Raw genomic sequence first — 11,800 nt, 5'->3', positions numbered from 1 at the left:
ATGCACATACACACATGTACCTACATGCACATGAACACACACATACCCATATGCGCAGGCAAATACACCACCCAGTAAAATAATTCATGTTAATACGTTGGTGCTAAATTCACATCATCACCACATGCTTAGATCAGTTAGTTAAGATATAGCTGTGCAGAGCACTTGTCTGTGATTCTCAGGTCCCTAAATGTCATCATCCTGATGCTTAAGGAAGCCAGCCATTACCAGCCAGGATGTCAGCCTCATCCATGAACTGAGTGCTGAAGAGGACCACACGGTCGGCTTTTCTCTCCTTCAGGAGATTCCACACCCGGTGCCTTGAAAAGGGGTCCAGTCCAGCGGTGGGCTCATCCAGTAGGAAAATCTAGAGGAGGGAAGTGGCAGAGTTTTCCTCTAAAGAGAAAAGCTCTCCCAGGGAGCAGCGTAGACTCCTTACTATCTAGGTTTAAAGGAGTCTTATGTAAGGCTCGCTCTTATGCTGCACATTCTAAATATTTCTGCAACACAGGTCCTTTGCAAAGCAAAGTATTTACTGAAAACTACCTGCAAAATCCAGACTGGCTTACCTGAGGGTCTCCTAAAATGGCGATTCTGAAAGTTAGCTTTCTCTTCTGTCCGCCACTTAGGTTTTGAGCAAGTATATCTTGAATATTTTTCATTTCCAATTCCAGCAAAATTCTTTTCACCTGAAAAAAATTTACAAGAGTTAAGACATACACAAAATATGATCTCTTTCTTTTTCCTTCCTCGTAAGTACAAAGCTGCTCTCTGTGATGGGGAAAAGTATAGACTCTGGGGTCAAAGGTTCTGGGTTTGAGTGACACCTCATGTTCACCTACATCATAAGCCTGGTTGAGCTATTTGCTTTCCTGAGCCTGAGTCCCTTATTGTAAGACAGAGAAGACAATGATATTTGTCTCATAGGGTTGCTTCAAGGAATAAATGATCTTTTGCATTCAATGTTAAACAAATGTACCTTACACATTATGTCTAAATATCCTTGTTTAAATTGGATTTCCTAACACTTCACACCTGTTTACACAAAGAAATAAAAAAAAAATGCATCTTGACACAAATGGGTCTTAATATTCACACTTGGACCAAAATGTGGTCCTACACACATGAACGTACCTCTTTTTCCACATCTTGGGGAGGAATTCCTCTTATTTTGGCAAAAACCCTGAGGTTTTCTCTCACAGTAAGGAAGTCAAATTGAACATTGGATTGTGGACAAACTCCTGCGATCTTGAACACGTTTTCTAGGTCAGCCATTTCTGATAATCTATTATTATAGATGGTGATGGAACCTGTCATAAAAACCAAGTGTTAATATCAGAACAGTGAGCCAATGAAAATATTCATAAATAAAAACTCTCAATGTATTCATTCAATTTGAGATATGTGGGTCCCCCCCCCCCCCCCCGCCCCACACCAAGGTTTATTTAACTCAACTTTCATGGTTTTGGTGAGTGGATGTATTGATTTTGTAGATACATGTATATGTATGAATGCTTGTGCATATGTGTACAAAGGCCAGAGGTTATTCTTTACAAAACTGTCATGGAATCAGAATCTCATGGATTCATCTAGACTAGCTGGCCTGGAAGCCCCAGGGATCCTCCTGTCTCTGCCTGCCCAGTGTTGGGATTGAAGGTAAGGGTGTTGGGCTCTGCTGACTTTTTCTTTTGTCTTAAAGACTTGATTTTATTTTTACATGTATGTTTGTCTGCTTATATGCATACACCATGTGTGAGCCTGTTACACACTAGAAGAGACAGTCTCAGATCATCAGGAACCGGATTTACAGATGCTTGTAAGCTACCAAGTAGTGATGGGAATTGAACTGAGGTCCTCTGCAAGAACAAGTTCTCCTAACAGCTGAGCCATCGCTCCAGGCTCAAAGGCTTCACTGTTTTATGTGGTTGTTGGGGCTCAAACTCACATCTGCATGCTTACAGAGCAAGGGCTTTATCATTCGAGACATCTCCTTAGCGGTTCAACTTCTATTTTTGTTGTACTCTGAAAACAAAAAGCTTCCATCCACAGTTTCCCTGTGAAGATGCGGTATAGATATGACCCCCTCCCCCCACCGTTTGGCTTGGCTATGTGTCTGCCAAGACCTTGGCAAGTGTGATAGGAGCCAAGGCTGAGGAAGAATTACACCTATGATTTAGTTTCTTCCTCCTCATTACATGAAGCTTATGGGTAAAGAATGTCAGGTTAGCCACTTAGGTGTGGAAAGTCCCTTTGGCAATGAAGCCTGCCCTAACTGAAGTCCTAAACACATGGGTAAGGCCCTGTTAAACCACTTAGCCCCACTCAGTTTTGCATGGAGCAATCACAGAATCCACAGAAATAATAAAATATTTCTATTTTCACCATTAAGTTTGGGAGTGTTTGTCATGCAGGAGAAGCTAACACATACAAGTTGGAATGCCACGTGGCAGTTAAGGACCAAGAAAGTGACTGTCATAAAATACTCGACCTTCATACGTAACGATAGTACACACTTTTATAGAATAATATTATAAATGAGCTTTATTTCCATTGGTATTCATACTTGTTAATAAGCAGAAGGCTTCTTTATTAGTGGTTAATTTATTTACCAACCTGAATCCTTACCTTTGGTAGGAACAGATAATCCACTAAGAATATTTAACAGTGTTGATTTTCCAGCTCCACTGTGACCAAGGACTGCTGTGATTTGGCCTTCGTATATGTCCAACGTCAGGTCTGGAAGGGAAAAACGAAGGACAGATGGATGATATTTAAAAAAAGGAGGTTAATAACCACTTATTAGTGAGGAAATCATTTGAAATGTAAATAAATTATATCGAATAAAAAAAAATAAAGAAAGAAAACATCATACGAAGTGAGGTAACCCAGACTCAAAAGGTGACTCATGGTATGCACTCACTAATAAGTGGATATTAACCTAGAAAACTGGAATACCCCAAACATAATCCATACATCAAATGAGGTACAAGAAGAAAGGAGGAGTGGCCCCTTGTTCTAGAAAGACTCAGTGAAGAAGTATAGGGCAAAACCAGAACAGGGAAGTGGAAAGGGGTGGGTGGGAGGACAGGGGGAGAAAAGAGGGCTTATGGGACTTTCGGGGAGTTGGGGGCTAGAAAAGGGGAAATCATTTGAAATGTAAATAAAAAATATATCCAATAAAAAAAAGAGAAAAAAAAAAGAGAAAAAAATGCAAATAAAAGAAAAAAGGACCAGCAAAAAAAAAAAAAAAAAAAAAAAAAAAAAAAAAAAGGAGGTAAAAGCAAGAAAATAACTAAAATAACACAATTCTTCTATGGAGCTCATTGGATCATTTAATCTCCTTGAATAAATAGTTTTTTTTTCAAAATATTCTTTGCAAAAATATAATTTGGTATTTTAAATAACTGGAATGTGTTACAACCATAGGTTCATTGACATTGCCCTGTGCATGCAAAATATTTGTTAACATTAAATGGAAGGATAGATCAATAATAAAATACTACATGGTCATAAGTCCTTTAAGGCAGGCATCTCTTTTAAAATTTTAAATTTTAAGTATTTATTTATTTTAAAGAGAAAACACATAGAACTTTGAATTACAAGGGAAAACTTTGACTTTGTTGATGGAAGACCAAAATCTACTTAGGTTAACACAGTATCACACAGTATAGATTTTAAATACACTGTATTTCAACACATTTATTCTAACTTTTATAAAAGTCTTATAAAATAAAACTGAAGTACTGAAAGGCAAAGTTTACCATGTAACTTAAATAACATTTCAAATTTAAAACATCACCAAGAATCATTCCTCAAAAGTAAAATAGTTGTGTTTAAATTTAAAAGTCTATCACATTATTATTATTATTATTATTTACCTTTCAAGGCTTCTATTTTATTAGGCTTCCCTTTGTATTCTTTTGAAATATTTCTGATTCTGCAAAAGAGAAAAGGCATGGTTAGGCAACCGGCGTCTTCAGTTGGGCCTTGTGGAAAATGGATCTTATTTTCAGGGTACAGAAAGAGTTGCCCCATCACTCTTGGGCAATCTTTGGCCATGTGGCACGAACTCTACTGCCTTCTAATCCATTAGCATCTCTGGGAGAGTAGTCAACTCTGTGCATATGTTCCACTGCAGATAGTCGCATGCCATGTATTGGCATGGGAGGTGACGTTATTGTGTAAGAACAAGATCATCCCTGTGCTGCAAAGCAAGAACCTAGAATGAGAGCCTACATGGGCTGACCACAGTAAAAGAGCCACCATGAACTCCCGCAGAAGACTGGAGATGTATGTGGCTATCTTGGCTGAAGAGTTCTAAAGACGTGTTTAGAGGTAGAGTAAGGTGAAGAAGCAATGGATCATGGGTTTCGTGCTCAGGTCCACCTGGGTTCATCCATTTATACTGCTTCATTTTTGCTTGCTTAGGTAAGCTTTGGGTTTCCCCAGCTGACATTTCAGAGTGCTTCTGGCTGTGTTGAGGTTTTAAATACATTCAATAAACAGAGCTTTTCATTCTGTGTGCAGTGCTTGGTTCACAATAAATATTCAACACGCAGAGAAGACGCTGGTGAGATCATGAGGCTCATGGCCGGGGTGAAGTTTACACACTGAGTGCTATTTTAGATCTGGAAATGCACTTTGCTTTATTATCCATGGGGAGTGGGATTCACAAAGCTGAATCAGATTTATGTTTCTTATCTTGTCATCTACTATCCATCAAACAGAGTTCATTCACATTGAACAAATCGTTTCCCTATTTCTATTTTGAGTACATTATGCGGCCAGTTCATGGTCCTCACACTTGAGGGTGGTGCTGAAGAAATGTAAGAGAAAAAAAAAACAAATTTTGTGGAGACATTGTTTATCTTAGCTGAGCTTACGTAGGTTCTGGGACAAATACCAGCATAAGGTACTGGTGGGAAATGAATGCACTGGGCTTTGGGAGCTCAGAGGCTCAAGGGATGAGAGAAGTCACATAACTGGGGGTGGGGAGGGGGTGAAGAGCTGACACAGCAGCCTGAGGACTTGTTCCTGTTTTCTTCTTGAGAAGTAGACAATGTGCTGTCACACTCTGAGGGACACATCTTCCTGAGCACCTCTTGTGTTTGTCTCTGTAGCTTCTCCTTTTCCTTCCTCCCTACTTTCATGTGTGTGTGTGTGTGTGTGTGTGTGTGTGTGTGTGCCTGTCTGTTAACTAGAGCTGAAGCTGGTACAGCAAACCTCTTACGCCAGCTATATTTGAGGTAGAAACTGTCAGGTTGCAAGCTCAAAGCCTGCCTGGGCTACAGAGTGAAATCAAGGCTAGGTTTGACAACTCAGTGAAGCCCTGTCTCAAGAATTATAAAGTTAAAAATGGGTGGAGGATATATCTCAGTGATATAGTGGTGTCTGACATGTGCAAAGCCAGAGGTTTGATCTCTAGTACTGAGAGGAAGGAGAGAAGGAGAAAGGGAAAAGAGGGAGGGAGAGGGAGAGGAAGAGGGAGAGGATCTGTTGGAATGAGTTTTTCTTTATCCTTCCAGTGCAAGTTAGTGTGGATAGCTGGGTGGAGACACCCCTGACTATCTAGAGACCCTGAAGAGTGCTTTGCTTGCCTTCAAGGCTAAGATTTGAGCTTCCTCTACCTTGCCTGTGTCTCTGTTCTCATCCTTGTTACCTGATGGATTCTTTCCCGTGGAATTCTGGGGACACCGGTTCAAACGAGCCATCTGATGAAGGAACGGAATCTAATCCACCTTCAAGAATCACATGAGCAGGCTTTTGTGGTCGTAGCCAAAATGAGGATTTCAGGAAAAACAGGGGAGAGTGGTGATGTCCATATTCATCTAAAGACCCAAGAGATGAGTGACTATTGAGTCAGCCCTCAGTTATCTGCCACCACCACCACCCCCGCCACCCCCCAGCCACACCTCTGTCCTTTGCTTGAACACATACGTGGTCCACATGAAGTAACTCTGTAGCTTTATAAGGAAAAATCCTACCAAGGTGTGTCATTGTAATAAATAGAATTCACTGCAAGTATTTCTAAAATCTAAAAGATTTTCATAAATCTGACAGGCTCAAAATGGTCTTAATTTGGAGATTAAAAATGTAAGATCCACTAGACCTTCTGGATTCTGTTTTAAATCCTAGTTTCCTATTATGCAAAGGAAGAAGACCTCAAGAAGCAATGGCCGGCTAGATGAGATACTTGGAAAGAAGATGTAAAAAGACCTAAGAAAAATGAAAGGCACGCTTGTAGTAAAGGACGAGGTTTGTGGGCTGTTTTGAGAGTGTGCTTGTCACAAACATCTTGGTGGAAATTAACCCACTTGAGTGTTATCATTGCTTCTGTCTTCCTGGCTTTGGACAAGTTCTCTAATATTCTGCAACTGCCCTGCGCTGTACGGATGGGGGATGTTAGAGCTCAGGCACCCTCCCCACCTGGGCTGGCTCTCTGCTGATCCGGCCCTTTGATGTTTTCAGTCTGTACCCGTTTCCTGCCCTGACTGCTGTGGGATTTCTGCATTTCACAGGATTAGTTTTTTGGTCTGCTATTCATATTTACTTACTTTTTTTAAAAAAAGTGAACAAAGTCATTTCTAGTCTTATATTTAAGCTTTGGAAAAGAGTAGTACACAAAAGTCAAAGAATGGGGAGATTTGGGATTAAAGAAATTATTTGTTATGCTAATAAAGTAAAGGTGGTATTAAAGCAGGAAAAACTGAACATGTGAATTATGTCTTTACGGCTAGAAAAATACTGAGAAAAAAAAACCAAAAACAAACCAGGAGCCCTCTGAAACCATGAGAGCACTTGACATAACTTCTCTAGCATGTACACACGCTCTACCCCTGAGCTCTACCGAGCCTCCGCCTTTTGAGATAGGATCTTAATAAGTTTCAAGTGGCCTTGAGCTCACTCTGGGATTCAGGTTGCCCTCTGTTCTGAAAATCTGAGATTACAGGCCCAAAGCACCAGGCCCTGATGATAATAATATTTTCATGTCATGATACTCTGGGAAGATTGTTAAAACTACAGGTCGCCAATTCCCTTTGCTGAGAAATTGCATCTACATCTCTCCGGCAAGAACTGTCCTTCCTTCCATACATTTCCCTGCGTGGTTCTGATGTCCAGCCAGGATGCAGAACTGCTAAGCTAGCTAGTCACACAAAAGTAGCTATAAATACCCATCATCACCAGACCCACTTAGGAATGAATTTTCTAAACCGATTCTTACAAAGGAATAAGACAAGGGCTAAAGCCAGTGGCTCAGTGGTATAGCATTTGCTTAGCATGTGTGAAGCCATGATTTGATTCCCAGCATAACATATTAATAAACAAATGAACATCAACAAAGAAACAAGCTATGACTTATAGGATATGAAATTCAGGTCAGTGATTCAATATGCAAAATGTAGATTTCAAGTCTGAATGACCAAGGACAAAGAAAATGGAAGAACTGATTTGGCCAATGGTTATGAGTTGGCCCATCTTCTTCATGTTGAAACCAGAGTAGTTCTTGAAATATCAATAATGCACACATTAGGAAATATGGTTGGGAAATACAATTATTGCAATGGTAGTCTATTTTGATCACATGTTACTCACTTGGCAGAACTTTTTCAAAGTACATCATCAAGGCCAGATACAAAAACACATCAAATGCCAGCATGAAATTGGTTGCTATAATCAGATTTGAGCCACTGTCTGGATCAGGGGGTGTGTTAGAATATAAATCATAGTCCACGTGTAAGAGCTGAAAGTTTTAAGAAATGAAGAGAAATTAGATTTATGATAAAAGTTTAAGTTCAAACTGGGTTTAACAGTAAAAAATTAGTCATCGGCTACTTTGCTCTGTGAATATAGAAGAGATGCATATTAGAACTCTCAGACCTCTCATGGTATAGACATATGGGCAGCTATAATAGTAAAGTGCCATGATATGAAACTGGAACATTTGGAAAAGGTGAGGAGGCATTCAAAGTTGGCATTTGTGCTCAGACTTAGAATTAAAAAAAATTACTTAGTTACTTTTATTTTGTGTGTATGAGTCTTTTGCCTCCAAGTTTGTGTTTGTGGTGTGTGTGTCTGGTATCCCAGCAGGCAGTTGTGAACCACTATATGTAGGTTTGGTGAACCCAACTCTGGTGCTCTCAAAGAGTGCAATTACCCACTGAACCATTCCTCCAGCATCCATGCTTCCTTACTCCCCTGCCCCACACTTTCTAAATGGCTTGTTTGCTGCATCCGATCCCTTCAAAGCTTTCAAAAGGTCACTTTTGTTAAATCAGAGAGCTTATGCTAGGGCTTTAAGTCTTAGAGCTTTGCATGTGAAAATGATTGCAGGTTAATGAGTTCAAGAGAAGAAAGATACTGTCAATAGGTAACAGGTCCTCACCTGGGTCATTCCTAGTGTGAAGGCAAAGGGGCTAAAAAGACTGAGAGTCCATTCCACAGGTGCAGGGAGGTATCTGTACAGGGCTGTGAAGCCCAGACTTCCCCAGAAGATGGTGAGAAGAAACACAGTCAGGCCAGTGAGGAAAGACTTCCTCACCAAGACGCTCATTAGGAAGGTCAAAGCAATCTAGAATGAGAGCAGACCCAGGTAGCTTACATTTATTTAACATAATATGGTAATAATAACAAATAACAATGATGATGGTGATGATGATTATGGTGATGATAGAAGGGATCTAGTATATGAACACACAAAACTATGTCTTGCAAACTGTGTTAACACAGTACACAAACATGTGCCTGTCTATGGAGTTTTGTGTACAAAGAGAAGATAAACCTACCATACTTAAAATAATGAGCTCTTTGAAACAATGCTTAATTTTTGGGCTAAGAGGTAGGCAAGGAGAATTTTAAATCAACTCACCAGAGACAATCCGTAAAGGAGGAAGAGGCTAAAGACAACCACGAAGCTGGGCAGAACGAAAAACTGGACAGATTTGACAACAAGTGCCAGAGATAGGGCCATAATGAAGACAATGCCAGCATAGAGCAGGCCCCAGGATAGCCTGGTGTGGGAATAAAATTCTCTTTTAGTCTTTGAAACACGGCAGATAAGGAGGATATATGATCCATTTTAAAATAATTTTAAGATTCATCCATTTGTTCATGCATACTTTCATCTTTTAGTATTCCATTCATTCATTCCTTCATTCATTCACTTATCCATTCTTCAGGTACTGAGTGCTTTAGGATATGCAACGATGAGGTGTAAGCCCTGGGACAACCTTGGGGACAACAAATACTCTTTTTTTTTTAAAAAAAAAAACGATTTATCTATTATTATATGTAAGAACACTGTAGCTGCCTTTAGACACACCAGAAGAGGGCATCAGAACACATTCCGGATGGTTGTGAGCCACCATGTGGTTGCTGGGATTTGAACTCAGGACCTTCGGAAGAGCACAGTGCTCTTAACCATTGAGCCATCTCTCCAGCCCCAACAACAAATATTCTTTTTCCCACTAAGCATTCTTCCAAGTTCGACAATTCTATTTCTCTTATCTCAAAATTATCAGCGTGCCTTTTCTCATCAATTTCTTTGCCGTAAATATTCTATGAGATGTATAGCAAAATAAAAATAATTAAAGACCAATATAAGACAGCTGCAAAACCAACAAAACAATTCTCAGACATATGCCAGTTGCTGTGTGTAAGAGAATGTTTAAGAACATGACAAATGTTAAATCATAAGATTCCCACCCCAAGTCTATGCAGAAATTCCATTTTAGTATTTTCTTGTCTTACTGATGGAGAATTTGGCAAATGCAGATGTTAGATATGATTCATGCCCAGAGGTCTGGCTCTGGTGTCCTTAGGCTTCACAACCTTTCTACATTTTCAACCAATATCAGTTCAACAAGGCAGTCAAAATATAATGATCATAATAGTAGAAGGGATCTGACATATAAGTATGCAAAATTTTAGGATCATAGTACAAGCAGGATTTGTTTCAATATAGTTGGCTTGGTATCCATTTTATTTTCTTCTCTATAAGTGCCACCTCCAGCTTATGCCCTTCCTAGATGCTTGTCTATTCCTGAAATGACTCAGTATATAAAGATCGAACTGTCTATGCCACATCCACAATCCCATTCTGCTGACCCATCCTCTCAGACTCATCCATCCCCTTCTGGAGTCCTGAAAAATCTCTTGACACTTGGTGTCTTCCATCCCATTGACCCTGATCTAGTGGTAATGCCACCTGTGACTGTCTGCAATACCAGTATTTAACTTTCCTGACACTGTTGTCAGAGTGCATAGCCACCCAATAATTCCTGTTTCACAACTACTTAGCAATCCTAAATCCCAGGTTCTTTACTTCAAGCAGAAAAGCACAGAAACGACAGCCAGCATCAGCATGGCAAACATCACACCAAGGTCTATTTATTCCATGCAGAGGGATAAAGCAAAAAGCTAGATAGTTATTGGTTCTAACAAACATAGGCTAAAATGCCCACTTTCTTGGGGTGCCTCATTTAGTTGTTTGCCCTGCATTTGACTCACCAGAATGCTGGATCTCGAAGACCCATCATCATCATCCAGCCCTTCATTCTTTTCCTCTCTCTTGCAACATTGATTGACGCATAATAGATGATTGGGGAGAAGGAAACGATGCAGGTGAAAATGAAGAAATCAGTCCGAATTCCATCTTGACTGACAAAAGGATGGATCTTCATGTATTTCCCTGAAACTGACAGCAGTTCCTCCATCACCGAATGGTTTGTGGTGGTCTGAAAACATAGTGATATCTGTTAATAAAACTTGCAAGATCATGAATGACACGCTCTGTTTTAAACCACCCCTTTCCGGGAATCCCTTACTGGCCTACCACAATCATCTGCTAGAGGAAAATTCCATATTCATGTCCTGCCACTGATCTACTTGCATCTTGCTCAGGCACTCTGAGTTTACCCGCAACGATCAGATTTCACCTCCTGTCTGTAACACCCCAGCTAACATTACCACAGAACAGTTTGAAATGCCTTTTCTAAACTTGTACGTTCAATACATCTCTTACCTCAAGTCTCAAGTTGAACTATCATTCTGATCAGAAATTATCCCATGGCATTCTGGGATATGGTGATATGGTTTGAATGAGAATGGATCCTACCCATTTATATGTTTGAATGTTTGGTCCCCAGTTAGTAGGGCTGAAGACACTGATGCTTAGTGGAACAAATTAGATTTTATGGGTTTAATTGCCCCACCCCCAAGGAACAGGGGTAAGACAGTGGCACTGAATTACCCAAGGCAAGGTGAGTATAGTAGTTATCATAATGGTTTGCAAACACAAAGTGATTTGTAGAACTATTTGGGAAGGATTAGGAGGTGTGGCCTTGCTGGAGTCAGAGTGGCCTTCTTGGGGGAGGTGAGTCACTGGAGTGTGCTTTGGGTTTTCAAAAGCCCGTTCAGGTTCAGTCATATGGTGTCTGTGTGCTGCCTCTGTGGATCAGAAAGGAACACTCAAAACTACTGCTCCAGCACCAAGCCTGTATGACCATGGACTGCTGTGATGATTATGGACTAACCCTCTGAAACTGTGAGCAAGCCTCCAAGGAAATGCTTTTTTAACATAAGAGTTGGTTTGGTTATGTTGTCTCTTCATAGCAACAGAACACTAACAGAACAGCCCCTATTGTAGACAGCATCTGCTTTGATGATTTTCTTTCTACACACATGGCTTCCTGATGAGGCTGATACCATGCAAGAGGAACTCTCCCTCTAGTTTCTGCTTTGTTATATAACATACAGCAACTTTAGTAACTTTTTCCTTGAATGAATGGATTGATGAAAGAGG

The 11,800-nt window shown here is 40.2% G+C and overlaps 1 protein-coding gene across 1 annotated transcript in view; it reads right to left on the bottom strand.

Annotated features, from left to right (window-relative positions):
- The window catches only part of LOC127693649 (ABC-type organic anion transporter ABCA8B-like), a 74,147-nt gene that overhangs the window by 51,311 nt on the left and 11,036 nt on the right, over positions 1-11,800 (bottom strand). The window contains exons 6-15 of the mRNA XM_052194660.1: positions 10,507-10,733; positions 8,867-9,008; positions 8,384-8,569; positions 7,594-7,741; positions 5,660-5,828; positions 3,879-3,937; positions 2,626-2,736; positions 1,135-1,310; positions 570-689; positions 229-367 (exon numbers count right to left, since the gene is read on the bottom strand). Coding sequence (XP_052050620.1) covers positions 229-367; positions 570-689; positions 1,135-1,310; positions 2,626-2,736; positions 3,879-3,937; positions 5,660-5,828; positions 7,594-7,741; positions 8,384-8,569; positions 8,867-9,008; positions 10,507-10,733 — 1,477 coding nt within the window. The remainder of the gene's footprint in view (positions 1-228; positions 368-569; positions 690-1,134; positions 1,311-2,625; positions 2,737-3,878; positions 3,938-5,659; positions 5,829-7,593; positions 7,742-8,383; positions 8,570-8,866; positions 9,009-10,506; positions 10,734-11,800) is intronic.

This window comes from Apodemus sylvaticus, chromosome 10 (genome assembly GCF_947179515.1).
Source record: "Apodemus sylvaticus chromosome 10, mApoSyl1.1, whole genome shotgun sequence".
NCBI lineage: Eukaryota > Metazoa > Chordata > Mammalia > Rodentia > Muridae > Apodemus > Apodemus sylvaticus.
This window is presented reverse-complemented; position numbering and strand designations above follow the sequence as displayed.